This window comes from Chenopodium quinoa, unplaced genomic scaffold, assembly GCF_001683475.1.
Source record: "Chenopodium quinoa cultivar QQ74 unplaced genomic scaffold, ASM168347v1, whole genome shotgun sequence".
NCBI classification, from domain to species: Eukaryota; Viridiplantae; Streptophyta; class Magnoliopsida; order Caryophyllales; family Amaranthaceae; genus Chenopodium; species Chenopodium quinoa.
This window is the reverse complement of record NW_018744151.1, coordinates 185,361-203,059: the sequence shown is the minus strand read 5'-3', so window position 1 is coordinate 203,059 and position 17,699 is coordinate 185,361. Positions and strand designations below refer to the sequence as shown.

At 34.7% G+C, this 17,699-nt stretch overlaps 1 protein-coding gene across 1 annotated transcript; it reads left to right on the top strand.

The window, feature by feature from the left end:
* Window positions 1-9,079: 9,079 nt before the first annotated feature.
* LOC110693442 (cysteine-rich receptor-like protein kinase 15) lies at window positions 9,080-14,008 on the top strand. The gene is made up of 7 exons (XM_021870554.1): window positions 9,080-10,338; window positions 10,543-10,668; window positions 11,587-11,717; window positions 11,814-12,024; window positions 12,101-12,338; window positions 12,645-12,795; window positions 12,911-14,008. Exons 1-7 carry the CDS (start codon window positions 9,510-9,512, stop codon window positions 13,232-13,234), a joined length of 2,010 nt encoding a protein of 669 aa, XP_021726246.1. The 5' UTR covers window positions 9,080-9,509; the 3' UTR covers window positions 13,235-14,008.
* The last annotated feature ends 3,691 nt before the right edge of the window (window positions 14,009-17,699 follow it).

Sequence of the window (17,699 nt, the reverse complement as noted above, 5' to 3'; positions counted from 1 at the left end):
GTTCAAGAGAATCCAACGCAAAGGCCAAAAATGGCTATTGTTCGATACATGCTAAATGATTCTACTAGTATAAAAGAGCCTTCGAAACCAGCTCATGTTATCTTTGGATATTAAGGAAGGTTCCTCTGCTTTTTGTCCTGCTCCTTGCCAGCTGATTCTCCGTGAGCTGTAACTGTACTCTATAGGGGTGGAATGTTTGATTACCGTTACAACATTTCTTTCTGCGCAATGATAGGACTAGCTGTCATTTATTTTTGTTTTGTAGTAACTATATACTTCTTGGATTGTCTCTTGTAATCCCAAGTGGAATAGATATTTTGCTAAACCTAATATCAAACCATCTTCTTCCCTTACTTTCTCTTCCCTTCTCTAATATGCTAAAACCCCTTGCATCAAGCTAATTTTTACTCTTCATGGTATCAGAGCCACTGATGCAAAATTGGGTATTCTAAACTTTCGATCCTTGTTATTCATCCTTGCCATATTTCCAAATCGAAGCTTTCTTATGCCTTTTGTTCTTTAAAAATCGAAGCTTTATATCATGGAAACTAATGCTAACAGTGTGCTATATTTTCACCCTAATGATGGCTCTTACTCCATCTCATTTGATAAATCGACTGGTGCTGCGGACTATAGATCCTGGATAAGGTCTATGGAAATTGCCCTCACCTCAAAGAAGAAGATAGGATTTGTTCTAAGAAATGTTCTCAGATCTGCATATGTTGTAAGATGTTGTTAAAGCATACCAGTGGGACACCTGGAACTCAATGGTAATCTCTTAGACCCTTGCCTGTCTCTCTGATACTATTAAAACATCTATGCTATATGTTAACTCTGCTAGAAAAACATGGGTTCAGCTAGAAAAACATTTTTCAATGGCAAATGGGTCTATGAAATATAAGTTGAACAAAGATTTGTATCAGCTTAAACAAAATGGTAATTCTATTAATGTTTACTTTGCTGCTATGTCTAGTTTGTGGGAAGAACTGGATTCAATGAATGATCTTCTTGTGATTTCTAAACCAACTGTAGATGTTAGAAACCTGTTGAATGTTGTGGCTAGAAATCGGGAAAAAAGTAGGTTATTTCAATTTTTGAATGGTCTTAATGATCAGAATGGTGCTATGAGAAGCCAAATGCTTATGTTCACACCCTTACCCACAGTAGAGTCTTCATGCTCCATGCTGCAGTAGGAAGAGAGTCAGAGAGAAGCGTTACTTCCTTAAGTTGACCCTGATATTTCTGCCATGTATAGCAGACAAAACATTGAGAAAACCAGTGTCACATGTTCTCATTGTGGTGGAAAAGGTCACACTCAAAATCAGTGCTGGTATTTACATGGATTTCCCAAAAAACCATTTAAACCCAGACTTAACCCTATCAATAATGTGAGCAAGGGAAGAACAGGTTCCTCTGATCAAGGCTGGAATGCCAAGAATACTCCTAAAATGGCAGAAACATCACAAACTTCTCATCCTGGATCTGGGAATGTAACCTTTACTGAACAACAATTTGAATAATTTCTGAAACACTTTCCTTCTTCTAGTGCTGTGAAAGGAAGTGAAACTGATGAAGAGCTGGATAACAGTTTCTCAAGCATGGTGTCCTGTCATCATGTAGCCACTCTAACATATGGATGGATAATTGAATCAGGTGCTTCAGACCATATGACCTGTGATTTGAGCAAATTCACAGATCCCGAAGAAGTAGCTAATCTTCCTAGAATCACTCTACCCACAAGTGCTTCAGCTTCTATCTCACATACTAGCAATGTGAATTTGTGTAACTCTTTGAGTTTTCATAATGTGTTGTTTATGCCTGAATTTAGGTACAATCTTAATTGTGTGTGCCTCTTTTAGATCCTATCAAGCGTGTCCAACTAGACTGGAAAACCCGCTTCAAAATCATAAAAGGCGTTGCTCGAGGAATGCTCTATCTTCATGAATATTCACGCCTTTTGGTTGTCCACCGTGACCTAAAATCTGGGAACATCCTCTTAGATGCGGAAATGAATCCAAAGATTGCAGATTTTGGTATGGCGAGAATGTTTGGTGTAGATCAAACTAAAGGAGATACCAACAAAATATGTGGCACCTTGTAATGTTATTTTACCTTCATGCATAATTATTATACATTCAGATTATGATATAAATATATAACAAGAAATTAACATTGCATTCTAATGTGTTGATGTATAATACTACCTACATGCATGCAGTGGATACATGCCGCCAGAGTATGTGCATCATGGGCACTTCTCCTTTAAGTCAGATGTTTTTAGTTTTGGAGTGTTACTATTGGAAAATATAATTGACCTAAGAATTGGCCGCTATTACAATTCAGAGACTGGAGAAACTCTCCTTAATTTTGTAAGTATTGTATGAATAATTTAATTATGTACGTACCAATGTTTTTGAACGTTCTATTATAATTACAACTAGATTATTTATCTATTTGTTGCATTTTACTTGGATATAACTTTATTTTGGTACACAGAGACTGGAGTTGTATGTATCACTGCAAAATGTTAAGATTCGTACTATTATAGATCTAGGTCTTCATCAAATTTATGTTTTCACAACTTTAAAATGGTAAGGAAATTTATTTCCAATTATATGTTTTGTAATGAATACTTCTTGTACACTTTTTCAGACATGGAGAAATTGGCTAGAAGGTACCCCGTTAAACATAGCAGATTCATCAATGACAACTGTTAATAGTGCTGAAGTATTGAGATGCATCAACATTGGGTTGCTATGTGTTCAAGAGAATATAGCTCATAGACCAATCATGTCGTCAGTTGTCCTTATGCTGAATAGCAACACCATTGCTCCACCCGTGCCTTTACATTCCGCTTTTGTCTTGGACAAGGATGATAAATTTGAGAAATTAAAAGTGCTTGATAACTCTGCGAATGAGGTCTCCATATCCGAGCTTGATCCTCGATAATGTTTGTTAATGTGGAAGGTTTTTGTTTAATTTTTCAACTTTTCAAGTTTGGGAATACATGTGCAATTATTTAGGATGGTTAGAGAAGGGCATCTCTAAAGTTTGTATCTAGGTCAATGTCTTTTGGAAAACCACATCCTAAGCATGGACAAGTGGTCATTTGTTACAATCTTCATTTAAAGAGCTATAATACTTTTTCCGTTTTTTATTAATTAGTTGGATTAATTTAAGAATTGTGTTAATTGAGACTAACACTACAAGAGGGGGGTGAATTGTATGTGAGTTCCTAGTGGCTAATTTTGTGGAATATAAAACAAAATGTAAAGAAGCTTGTAATGCACATAGAAGTTTACGAGGAAATCTTTCAGGGCCCAACTGAAAGTAAAACCTCGACCTTTCTAAGGGATTTCCAAAACCAAACCACTTCACTATAATAGGAAAAACACATGAGTTACAACCTATTATAAACAGAACTTTATTCACAAGTTCCAGACTGGACTTGCTACACAGTAGGACTCTATCCTACCCAATCTAAGTCCTACACTTAGATCCACTCGTACTCTCTCAGTACTACCTCTCAGCCTCACACTTGAAGCCTACACACTGTGTGCAAAGTATATTTCACACACTCACCCAAGAATCAAACCAATACAAATATTTGACTCCTAGTATATGAAAGGTAAGCTAGGCATGAAACCCGAAACTAATATGAAAAAGTTATAAGCTTGGCAAACTTACACAATTAAAGCACAATTCGATCTCTTCACGCATAAACTCACATAAAACTATGAAATGAGATCTCTACTATTTATACAAGGCTAGCTCGTATAACAAGTAGATAAGGTTTTCAAAAGATAAATATGTTAAATTAACAAAATCTCAAAACACAGTTTTAAGTAAATCTAGTTTAAAGAAAATCTTTTTGGAAAACTTAATCAAGATAGATTATGAAATAGAATAATATCTTTTGATAATCACTTTAAGTTATAAATCTTTTTAGAAATCTTTTCTTAAAAAAATATCTTTTTAACTTTCTGATTTTAATTATATTTGCCAAGCACTTTATCACGCTTCTAATAGGATTCACGCGTAAACCTACTTAACATATTTACAACAAATCTAGAAGATAGAATCTTAACTAAATTAAGTTGTTGCGCCATCATTCTGTAATTATAGGATACTTAGGCTTCACGCAGCAGACCAGAACTAAGTTCCTGTTGTCACTTGTACTCCATTTATGAACTGGAACTTTGCAGGCCAAGTTCTTCCAGAAATTGTTGTCTTCAATGCAGACCAAGTCAACTCTTCAACTTGCTGTCTTCAAGTTCCTGTTAGGGAACTTAAATCTAGTTAGAGAACTCTTCTTCTATCTTGATTACCCTTTCTTAGGAGCCTCTTCATGTCTTCTTAGCTTAGGCTACTCTTCCACCTCCAAAGTCCACTTCACCTGTTCTAATCACACACTTAAAGAAACCTTTAGTCGAAGCTTGCTTGATTTTAGTTCATCATCATCAAAACCTTTAAGCTTCAACAAACTACGAATTCAGTCCTAAACAATAGTAGTTTGACAAAGGAATACTGTTATTTTCTTTAATTTGTTATTTATTTACTTGTATTTGTTCAATTTGTAGACACAATAATAAATATTTTATATATTTATTATATATAAATCTATTTTACTACTGGTATGATAAATTTATAAATCTATTTTACTACCTCCTCTTCCAAACAATATACCCATTCATTATTGTAGGCCGGTTAAATAAGTCAAAGTTTGACAATGCATTCTCACCAACATGTAAAAAAACAAATTATGTGGGATTTGTTAAAATCGTCTAGATTTGTTTCCAAAAATATATTTTTATATGATTTTTGTTAATATCAAATTGGAGATATCGTCGATTAAAGAAGTACATTAAATAAGTGTAAATAAAGAGATTAGTACATCATAAAATTGAATGATGTAATTAAGTTTAAACTTCACTACTAGAAAAGGCCCATTTTTGACAGAAAAATTCCGTCGAAAACACAATGAAATCCGTTGGAAACAAGGTTTCCACGGAATTTCGTCGGAAAAGTGGTTATAGGAAAAATGAACTTTTCCGACGAAAATTCTGTCGGAAACACTATTCCGACGGAATTTTCCGTCGAAAAATATTTTCAGGCACTGCAATAATTCGTCGGAAAATTCCGGCGGATTCAATTCGGTCGGAAATTTCCGACGGAAAATGCTTTTCTGAAATTTTAAAAAAAATGTCGCGCCACCACCGGCACGGCGTATCACCACCTCCAACCACCAAAAAACCCAACAGACACCGCCATTGCCACTAGCCCCCTAACTCGTATCAACAGTCCCAAACCACCCCCACCACCCACAACCACCAAATCTACCACCCCACCTAGGCAAACCACCCCACCACCCACCTAAAACCACCACCGGCGAAACCTGAAAAAATTAACAAAAAACAAAGAAAAAAATTAAAATGAAAACTTGAAACCCGAAAAAAAAATGAAAACACAAAAAAAAAAAATGAAAACACAACGAAATAAAAAATTGACCAAAAAAAAAGAATAAAAAATTAACAAAAAATGAAAACAAACCATCGCCACCACCCACCTAAAACCACCGCTGAAACCCAACATCAGACCACCGTCGAAACCCAACATCAGACAACTGCCAAAACCCGAAAAAATTAACAAAAAAAAGGAAAAACAGAAATTCAGACCAAAAAACTTACCACAACGATTCAAAGTCTTAAAATTGGTTATATAAGGCCAAATTCGACCATGGAAGCGTTAGATCTAGCATTTCCATGGTCGAACTTGACCTTAAAACCACAACATGCCGGGAACTTGGTCGGGAAATACATCGGGGTGCTTCATAGGCTAGCTTCGGAAATCAACAATGGAGAAGAGATAAAGAGAAGAGAGGGAGTAGCGAAGGAAATCGAGAAGAGAGGGAGTAGCAAGAGAGGAGAGATACATAGAGAAGGTAGATGAAGAAAGAAGAGAGAGAGGGTGTGCGGCTAGAGAGAGAGGGGAGAGAGAAAGGAAACTGAAATGAGGCCATGAGGGGAGTATTTTTTAGGATTTTAGCTATTTATACGATTTTTTTTGTCTTTTTAAATAAATATTATTAGATGCCTTTTCGACGGAAATTTCCGTCGGAAATTATTTTATTTCTGACGGTTTTTTCTGCCGGAATAACTTTCCTACGAAATTTCCGTCGGAATTGTTTAAAATGCGTCGAAAATTTTGCAATTTGCGACGGATTTTTGTATCCGTCGAAATTCGGCCTATTTCTAGTAGTGCTTGTGGAATGATGAACAAATATGTAACTAAGAAAAATAATAGGGACCCATGTGGGTAGGAGAGAGATAGAAAGAAAGAAATGTCAAAAATGAAAAGTGTTGTAACTAATTAAGAATTTCCAATATAGGAAATTATAGCAACTAAAAAACGGAGGAAGTACGTATAATTTTTTTTTATTCAACTTATTATATAAAATAGGAAATTTTGTGAAAAACTACCTAATATAATCCAGAATTTGCGAGAAACTACCTATTAAAAAAAATGTTGTAGTTGACTACCTAACTTTTTAAAAATGTTGTAATTTACTACCTTTACGCCGGATTATGAAGGAGTTTGACCAAAATTCTCCGGCGTTGACTTGGTCACGTGACACTTGGTGAAAGAAAAGGGTGATTAAGTGTCACGTGACCAAGTCAACATTAGAGAACTTTTTTCAAACTCTTTCATAATCTGGCGTAAGGTAGTAAATTACAACATTTTTCAAAAATTAGGTAGTCAATTACAACATTTTTTTTAATAGGTAGTTTCTCGCAAATTCTAGATTATAATAGGTAGTTTTTCACACAATTTCCTATAAAATATTCTTTTGCAAAAATTCATAAGGAGTTCATGTATAAGCTAACTAATATTCTTTTTCAATATACAGGTGGAGGCAAGTAGGTCCAACGACACTAACTAATACAAGCGTACAAGAACATGTATAAGCTTGACTGGAATCGATGAAAGTTCAAAATGCTCCATAATTTACTTATTGAGACCATTTTGTTTGACAACGTTTTTTTTGGGTTGGAAAATCATCCCAATTTCCAACTCAAAATTGTAAATTAAAAATATATACTCCAACTTTTTTGAGTACATTATATTGATCTTCAAAAATATTCACCAATGAGTCATTGAGTTAAACACAAACAATTAATGTACTGTACGTTATCGTGTTTAAAGAAGACAATAATGAAAAAGGTATTTAATGATTTCGTTGGTTAATGAAACTCTAGCTACCATAAGAAAAAGGTACTCCCTCCCTCCGTCTCTAAATTACATTCCTACTTCTAGAATTTATTTCTCCTATAATGGAGAGAAATAAGAATGTAATTTAGGGATGAAGAGAGTATAATAAATTGGGGTATGAAGATATATTTACATGAATTAGAAATAAGTATTATAAGTCATTGATAACTCGGTTTTAATTTGGCTTTTACAGATAAAAATGAAAAAAAAAAAACCTGGTTTATATAATGAGAAAATTAATCATTCAACTGTTAATGACACAATATAAAAAAGACACAAAAATAACTGAAAGTAGAGGGAGGAGGTAAGGGAATCCCCCTACGACCCTACTTCCAAGCATTTGTGACCTCAAAGTCACAAGGTGAGTTCCCCACCAACTCCACCAAGCTGACCCTATATAGAATGAATCTTCAGTTATCCTAATAAAATTAAATCCAAGTTCGTATTGAAATCAAAGTCGACCCAAAGTCCCTTGACCCAAAATTAACGTGGTCAAACTCGTTTTAAAGTTGATACAAATGTATCCAAACCAAATATGAATTGATTTGATGTTGCCTAGACATTACACCCCTTACAAATATATTTTATTGACTAGTGTTTTCTCCAAATGTAGTAATGTATGGTACAATCAATTGAACCCATAAAGCACGTCCAATTGAACTTATAAAGAACGCCTTTGTGGTTGACATTCGACACCGTAGTCTATTCGCTAATTGTCTGTTATATTACCCCGTCAAGTACGTTACAAGAACTTACTTATAATTTTCTTATTTGTGGGAGAGTAATGGTGGGGGCGTGAAAGGTGCTTGACAAGGAACTAAAAGTGTTTGAACTTTTTTTTTTTTTTTTTTTTTTTTGTTGTGAAACAAAAAGTGTTGAACTTTCTAATTTCAAGCAATGCCTGGTTCTCCTCAAAAAAGCAATGCCTGGTATGCCCCACATGATCAAAATTTTTCTCAATTCATAAATGCATTCATTTAACTTTTTACCTTGTTCATAAATCTTGAACTAATTTTTTTTTTTTTAAAACAATCTTGAACTAAAATTATTTCTATTGAAAAAGTCCTATTGAAAAACATTATTTTAAGAAGTATTGTTCTTTTCAGCTTATTTTATTGAATTAAAATTATTATTGTATAAATAAACTTATTTTTGGTGAACTTAAGTTATTTTAGTCTTACGTAGAAATTTCAAAGTTAGAATATTGTTTATAAAGACAGTGACACTTGGCTTTCTAACTTTTCGCCAAGTGTCGCGCCACGTAGTATAGGATAGAGTTATATATAATTCAATTTGTTAGATAAAAAAGTTAGGGCCTGTTCACATTTACTGAACTGGGCTGCATTGAAGTGAACTGAACTAATTGGAGCTGAACTGAACTGAACTGAGCTAAAATGAATATTTTATGAGAGAGGAAAATTAGGAGCTGAACTGATTGGAGCTGAACTGAACTGAACTTAAATTAAGTAAATGTGAACAGACCCTTAGTTTAGAATTTTATTTTCAATCAAATTTTGATATAATTTTAGAACAAAATTGTTAATTTAGAGTTTTATTTTCGATAAAGTACTAATATTTCATATGTACAAATTGTATTATAATTTTATTCAAAAACATAATTAGATTACAACTCTTATAAACTATCATATATATTTATTTATTTTTGTATTTGGAGCGAAGGAATTAGTTCAAAATGTACCACATCCATTAATTTATAATATATTCTAATCAATTAAAATAATATACTTCACAATCTAATATAGTTTTATTACTGTGTGTAGACCTGTCAATTGAGTCGGGGTCACGAGTCATTTCGGACAGGGTCATTATTTCAGATTACGGGCCAAAAAAATATTTTTTACGAATATTATTATTATTATTAGTCATTACATGCATACCACATAGTTTATATCGTCACAAAAACGCATCAATTCCTAACTAATTTTGTATCAATGATATGTTTTGAAATTTGACATATAAATTAAAAATTTATCTTAAAATTTAATAAACAACCCGGGCATCGAACGGGCACAAAACTAGTAATTTATAATCTGCTACAATTCCGAAGTGTCGTTAGCGCTGCTAGTCAAAGTCAAGTATTACATACTAAGGGTGAACCATACATTGATAACTTTATATGCATATATACTCAAACTAGCTAATGTTAATTTACAACACTAGGAAGCTGCATATGAGCTTGATAACTTGAAAAAAAAAAAAAAAAAAAAAACACACACACAATGAAATCCACAAGATTATACATAAGAATAATACTAGTTATATTTCCCGTTACTATAATCTTGTTTGCCATTCCTACAAATTGTCAGCCTAAATTTCAAGCCTATACATGCGGGGATCTCATAGTAAATTACACCAAAAGCAGTCCAACTTACAAACAAAATCTCCACACTCTTCTATCCTCTATAGCTTCGAATCCTCGAATCAACTATGGCTTTTATAACCTTTCAGTTGGCCAAAAACTCGACAAAGTTTATGGAGTCGCTCTATGTAGGGGCGACGTTCCTACCTCCAATTGCAAGACCTGCGTTGATTATGCGGCAGCTAGGATTGGCTTACATTGTCCTAGCTATAACTCTGCTATCGGATGGTACGATGAGTGTATGATTCGTTACTCGGATACTGACATATTTAAGGGGGAGATGTCTCAACCACGGTATAATTTGACACGTCCTATAGAGGCATCCGATCCCAAGGGGTTCAACTCGACGATATCAAACTTGATGAAGAAGTTGGCTTATAAGGCTGCTTCAGGGGATTTTCGTCGCAAATATGCTACGGGAGAAGTTAATGTTACTAGAAATTTCAAGGTATATGCACTCCTACAGTGCATACCAGACTTGGAGGAATATGACTGTTTGAATTGTCTAAATCTTATCATTAATTATACCATTTCTGATTGTTGCTACGGCAAGGAAGGGGCTAGAGCTGGTGGTCCAACGTGTAACCTTAGATACGAGAACTACCAATTTTACAAGTCTGTTGTTGCGCTACCACCACTTCTACCACCCTCAACACCGTCTCCATCCACTATCATCACAACGCCAAAAGGTAACATAATTCATTATATATGTTTAAGAGACTTTTCATTTTATTTCTATTATACTAGAGATCGATGTATCCAAGACTATATCGGCAACTCATTAGTCTTTACATATTAATTTGAACAAAAAATAAGAATTTGTACAAAAAAAATATAAATGCGTATTCATTGCCAGTGCAAAATTTTCTAACTTTGATGATTGGCTTCTTCAGGAAGAAGAAGCAAGAGGTCTAGACTTGCCATGATAGTTATCATCCCCATCTTCACGATTTTAGTAGTGGTAATATTTATCAGCTGCTACTTAAAAAGAAGAGGAAGGCCATTGCAGAAAGTTGAAAGTAAGTTTTAATTACGTACTATGATAGTTATAATTCTTTTAGATCACTATAATTTAAAATATTTATTACAGATATATAACCTCTAAAATATTTATTACAGATATATAACTTTTATAATAAGTTTTGATTATTATCATAACATATAACATTTACGGAGTATAATTTTTACTTATGAAGAATTAAAGTTATTGTTCGTTAAAATTTTGCATTGGCAAGCGTGATAAAAGAAACATGTCAAGTAAAAAAGAACATATTATGGCCTTATTTGGCAAATGGCTTTTGGCGGTTGGCTGTTGGCTGTTAGCTAGTTCACTTGGCTTGTTTGACCAGCTGGAATGTTTGGCTGTTTATAATGGCTTTTGAAATTGGTTGTTTAAGCTAGCTGTTTATAAAAGTGTTTGGTAAATTAATTGTTGGTTGTTTATTAGATAATTTGTGGGCCAACAAGCCAAAAGCCAACAAAAAAGCTACTTAAAGCAGTTTTTTCATTTTGGCTTAAAAGCCAGCTTTTTCGCTAACTAAAAAGCCAATTACCAAACACATTTTTTGGCTGTTTGACCACCTAAAAAAGCCAAAAGCCAAAAGCTAACCAAAAAACCGTTAAAAAGCCAATTGCCAAACATTGCCGGTAGATAATACTTAGCCAAAGTATATGAATACTACAAAAGTCAAAGTGATACACTTAATTAAAAATTGAATAGAGTGAGTAATTATTGTTTTGTTCTTTGAAATTACTTATTAATTAAAAATTGAAGTTTATCTGAAAATATAATTTTACTTTTTGAAATTTATTTTTCTTTTCAAAACAAGCATTTACTGAATATTTTTGTTTTAAGATGAAGACAACACAAGTTAAGTATGCCTTGATCCATAAATCTCATATCATTGTAACTTGAATCCCCCTCTATGAATCTGAAGGCGAAGAGGCTGAAGATGATTACAAAATGATTGAGTCATTGCAATTGGAATTTGGCACTGTTAAAGCTGCAACAAATAACTTCTCCAATTCTAACAAGCTAGGCCATGGGGGTTTTGGTACCGTTTACAAGGTACAATGATCCACATTTTACTTTAATTTCATACGAATTTATTAGCTTTTCAATGCACAAATTGTACCTTACATATATAGAAGCAATCAATTTCAGGGTAGACTTCAAAATGGACAAGTAATAGCAGTAAAGAGATTGACCACAAGTGCAGGACAAGGTGAAAAGGAATTCAAAAACGAGGCCTTATTAGTAGCTAAGCTTCAACACAAAAACTTGGTGCGATTTCTTGGTTTTTGCCTCGCGAAAGAGGAAAGACTCTTGATCTATGAATATTTACCCAACAAAAGCCTCGATCAACTCCTTTTTGGTAATGCTTCGACATTAAAACTGTAAAATTAATCTAATTCAAAGTTACTACACTTGTTTAATCTAAAACTATGCAGATCCTATCAAGAGCAAGTATCTAGACTGGGAAAAGCGCTACAAAATTATAGGCGGAATTGCTCGTGGACTACTTTACCTGCACGAAGAGTCTCGATTGTTAGTTGTCCACCGTGATATCAAAGCAGGAAATGTGCTCTTAGATGCAGAGATGAACCCAAAAATTTCAGATTTTGGTGTTGCGCGTTTGTTTGGAGCAGATCAATCTCATGTGTACACAAGTAAAATTGCTGGAACTTGGTAAGTCATACTTCATACTTGCAAATTCCATGTAGTACACACTCCATCCTTCCACAATTTGTCATGACATTTCTCCTAACAACCTAACCCCTCATAATTAAGGATATGCCACGATTTTACCAAAAGGCCATTTATTCATAAGAATTGGATTGCTCATAATTTCATTTGCTACTTTTTAAATTATAGTAAAAATATCTAAGAAAAATCAATCACAACTTTTTCAATGACCTATTATACATATCAATTAATTTTTAGTTCTAGTTAGTTACATCTAACTAACTAACTTCCTTGCATTGTATCTAATAGTGGATATATGCCTCCGGAGTATGTTATTCATGGAAATTTCTCGATCAAGTCCGATATATACAGTTTTGGAGTGCTAGTACTAGAAATCATAAGCGGCCAAAAGGTCAGCAGGTTTTCACAAGCACATAATGGAGATAGCCTTCTAAGCTTTGTAAGTGAGCGAGGAAATTATATATGTTTATTGATGATATAATTTGAGTTATTTTATACTTTCCAAATTTCAATTTCTTATCTTCCATTTCCAAATTATCTTGGTATATTTCCAGGCTTGGAGAAATTGGTCCGAAGGAAATGCGATGAAATTGGTGGATCCAACCATTTCAGCTATACATACAAATGAAGTCCTAAGAACCATACACATTGCGTTGTTATGCGTCCAAGAGAATGCAACACAAAGGCCAATCATGTCGTCTGTTGTTCTAATGCTAAATAGCTATTCTATCACTCTTCCAGTATCCTCGCGGCCTGCTTTTTTGATGCAGAATGATTTGGACTCCGAATGTGATATGCCGCATCCTGATGATTCCACCGACAAGGCCTCCCCTTCAACGTTTGATGCTCGAGACTATGTGCAAGAAGATCAAAACTAAAAACTAAAAAGCAAGTCCATCCTGATTGTAATAAGGTGGTGAACTGAATGTTCTTTGTTAGCAGCAAACATCATAACGTAAATTCTTCAGCTGCGCTACTCTAGTTTCGACAGTACATCAACTCAACTTCAAATTCGTAGAGTTACATATCATATATTTTCATGCAATTGAACATTTTTACTTCTATGCTTCACCCAATTTTTACATGTATGATCCAACGAAATGATGTTAGTGTATGTGTTACATTGTTGTTATTATAAAATATGTGTGATTATCTTGTCTTCATGATTAAAGCAACACATAATCTTTAGACTTGATTATTTATGCCCCTTGAGTAGTAGAACGAAATAACAACTCATATACGAACAACTAAGGGGTCGAGCTTGGTTTCAAAAAAAAAAAAAAAAAAAAAAAAAAACTAAGGGTCGAGCTACATACAATTGATACAAATACACATTTATTTCCTTATTACACCTTAGTATAGGGGTATAAAGTTGGCAATGCATTATTAACAATTAGCTTGAGCCATATATACACAATGAATAGCTTTTTTTTTTTTTTTGGTAGAAGAGAAGCTTAAATTAAGTAGTTAACCAGTCAACAAGTTTACATCCCTTAGGCCGCAGCCTAATTTAATTACAACTAACACCACCATTAGCTAAGGTGGCCGGATTCAAAAGGGGTGTACTAGCACTCAAATTAGAGTTACTGTTCTGATCAGATAAGAGTTTGCTACCAAAAGATACGCTACTGCTATTACAAAAGTCAACTTCTACAGCAGGAGGGTTAATAAGCACACATGCATTGAGGGGGTTGCTGAAGCACCAATCAGTCCTACTTACAGTTGTTAAATTCAGCATAGCTTGCCTGGCCACCACATCTGCTACCCTGACTTGATCTCTGGGTACCTTGGACAACTTTCCCCTTGGTATCTTTCTTAGAAGGTCCCTGCAAAATAGGTAGTGATTCCCCATTTCATTAAATGCTATGTTGTGGTTATTTTTTCCTTGAACCGCTTGCTGACAGTCAGAAATGATTGTGATATAATTCCAGTTTTCCTTGATCACCCAAGAAACTGCAGTGGCTATGGCTATGGTTTCAGCCATAAGGGAAGAGTTTGCCCAGATGTTGGAAGCAATACCTTTCACCCAAGTACTAGTCTGGTCCCTGCAGATACAAGCAAAACTTACAGTCTTTCCTTGATCCCTAAAGGAAGCATCAACTACTATGCAAAGGCTAGAGTTCCACTGAGGGCAGTTGACTGTAAAGGCATTATGGTTTGGGGTGTTTATGGAGGATTTAAGGCCAAGTAAAGCAATCTCAATGGGCCAGGCTCTGGCAGCATCGATGGTGTTGCTTATGGGGGTGGATTTCTTGTTAAAGACCCAACCATTCCTTCTAAGCCACAGTCTACAGGTTAATAAAGAAAAGGTTTGATTCCAAGGGATGTCAAAGAGGGGATGCTGGGTTGTGATTTCAAGGTTTGAGGACATCTAGTCAATGGTGCTTAGGTGTTGGCTCATGGCAGGAGGAGTGATTGTATCCCAAAGTTCCTTAGCCCTATTACACTCCTTGAGGATGTGATCTAAGGTTTCAGGAGTGCTAGGACAAAAGCTGCAAGATCCAGAGGTTATTATATGCCTAGAATGGAGATGGTCAGCAGTGGGTAACATGTTCCATAAACATAACCAGAGGAAAAATTTAGCAGATGGGGGGAGGAGAGAAGCCAAACTTTGGTAAGCATAGATTTATCAGGGTGGTGGTGACGTTAATTCTCTTGCCTCAGCTTAAGGTAGGTTGTGTTGGCATTAAAAAACCCTCCTTTACCCAAGCCTGAGAAGCACTGATCCTCACCAAACCCGGGAAGGACCATGCCGTGAATATGAGAAGCAATGTGAGGAGGCATAGAATGATGGAGGTTAGACAAATTATAGTTTCCCTCATATATGATCTCACTGACAATAAGGGTTTCCTCTTCTTCCTTGAGGGGGCCCTGGATTAAAGTTCTCAGGGCACCCAGTCCTGTCCAATTATCATGCCAGAGGCCAGGGAACATGTATTCCCTTTACCAATAGCCCATTGGGAGGAAGAGAGTTAGGAGGTCCCAACCTTTACCTATATCTTAATTGCCAGATGTGGGAACCATTACTGAACTTAGTTGGTAAATCTCTGTGGCAGTACTTTTCCTTTATCAAGGTGGCAGAGAGATTGCTAGAATTTTGCATTTTCCATCCCAACTTGGCCATGAGAACAATGTTATACAAATGATTCAACCTCAACCCTAGCCCACTCAGGTCTTTAGGGCAGCAAATCTTTGACCAGGCAATGAGTGGTGTTTTCCTCTTATCAGGAGTAGATCCCTAGAAGAATCTATTGCAAATTTGATCAATATTTGAGGCAAGATTTTTAGGGAGGAGGATAGTTTGCATGGTATATGCAGGTATAGAAGCAAGGGAGGATTTGATTAGGACAGCTCTACCAGCTTTGGAAAGGTTTTTTGACTTCCAGGCATTTAGCTTGGAGTTAAGCTTCTTGGTTACGTGACTAAGTTGGGAAAGGGTAGGCCTCTTGTCAGTAAGGGGAAAACCCAAATAAACACCTAGATCATTGGTAGAAAGGATATAATCGGTCGTTGGACAATCACCCTAAAACCAAACAATATTTCTACTTAAACCAACCTAAGACAAGTCTAGGGTAAGTAGAGGATCGTATCCACAGGGAATGGGTAAGTACATCGAGAATATGAAACGGTTGCAATCTAGTTCGGTCACAAATAGGGGGTTTTGATTAGATAACTACTATAGAGACAAACACTTGGGAAAATAGGGATCGACTCCAACCCAACTAACGGATCAAATCAATAGGCAAGCATGAACACAAATTGGGTGATAGAGAGGGCACTCAACATTGCCTTCTTTCGAAGCCACAACACTAATCAATCTTAAACCAAACTCAACTAACACTACTACATCCCTTTGTTTTTCGACGCTATTGGATCGACACTGTGTAGTAGACGTCAATATACAAATATAGATCCCGTATATTTCGACGCTTTTTCACGTCGAAGTAAAGTCTCGACAGTGAAAAGCGTCTAGAAATTCATGTGATGCACACGTGACTTCAATTAATAATTAATAAAAGCTATGTGGAAAAACTACCCACTTAATAGTACACCTCTCCCTCAGCATAAGAACTTCCTCCATGAACCTAAACCTAATTACATAGCAGTCGTCATTTTCGTTAGAATTTCTTCAATTTGATTGATTTTGCCTCCCAAAACCACATAAAAATTCAGCGAATCGGGCTACAAATGTGGTAATTTCCTTCCTCTACTCGTTGCTATTATATTTTTGATCTTTATCATAATTTTGTTACTTTTTTTCCATTTTGCTAATATATCATTCGAATTTATCTACTATGTCTTAATCATTAGCTTTTTCTTTAATTTTTTTTTTCCTATAATTGTTCTTTGATTTTCGCTTCCATTCCCTCTTTCTTTTTCATGTTTCTGCTTCCAGATCTACCACAAATTAGGGGGAAAATTTTTGATGATTTTTCCAGTTACCTATCCCAATTCGTTCGGCAATCTAAGCATTAAAAGGTATATTCTTTTATTATAAGTTTCCATACTTGCAAGTTGCAATTACCAGATTTTATTTGTTTCAAAACCCTAGGTTATAGATCGATCTTGTTAAATTTCTAATCTTCAATTAAATCTCCTAGTTTCTACATATTTTTTTTTATACATTAGTGGATTGCAAATTTCATTTGTTTAGATCTATTTCATTATGGTATGAAAAAACTTGACATTGAAATGTTTGCTTATTAGAGTTAAAAAAAAAAAAAAAAAAAAACATTACTCTTAGATGTTGAAGAATCAATTGTTAAGGTCTCACATAAAACAACTAATTTATTTTATATATAACAAGAATTTGATATGAATATTATCCATTTAATAAGCTACACTCTAGAGTATTTTCAACTAACTACTGGTGAATTTTAGTAGCAATAGTGACATAGAGGCGGATATGACTAACCTTTGTAGCCTTGGTTCTATTCATTCATGATTTTTGTACTTGGTATTTGTAATCAATGTATTGTCAATTATCATTTCTCACTATTTTTAATTGGTGTTACTCATCTTTATTTTGTTTTTTCAAAGCTGTAGCATTTTATTGTTGTTAATTATTGTTAGAAAAATTTATTGATCTTTTTGTCAAAAGAGCAAATGCCTATTAACTCAATACAACTTTACTTTAAGTAACCAAGCTCTTGATGACTTTTTATGCTTCAAGCCGAGAAAAAACTTTCTCTAATTTATTGGGTTTAAGGTTGATTTTATCCTATTCCTATCACTCTATTAGCTATACCTTTGTACGTAGTTAGTTCCATTTTTCAATATTAATATAAATAAGAGAGAAAACGTTTGTTTGATGTTGAGTTATACTCTGAAGTTGCAACGTGT

What these genes read in the sequence shown, in the direction of transcription:
- LOC110693442 (XM_021870554.1), top strand. Translation starts at nt 9,510, where the DNA reads ATGAAATCCACAAGATTATACATAAGAATAATACTAGTTATATTTCCC. An exon ending in TATCATCACAACGCCAAAAG is followed by an intron (nt 10,339 to 10,542) that starts GTAACATAATTC and finishes TGGCTTCTTCAG; the next exon opens with GAAGAAGAAGCAAGAGGTCT. An exon ending in CCTCGATCAACTCCTTTTTG is followed by an intron (nt 12,025 to 12,100) that starts GTAATGCTTCGA and finishes AAAACTATGCAG; the next exon opens with ATCCTATCAAGAGCAAGTAT.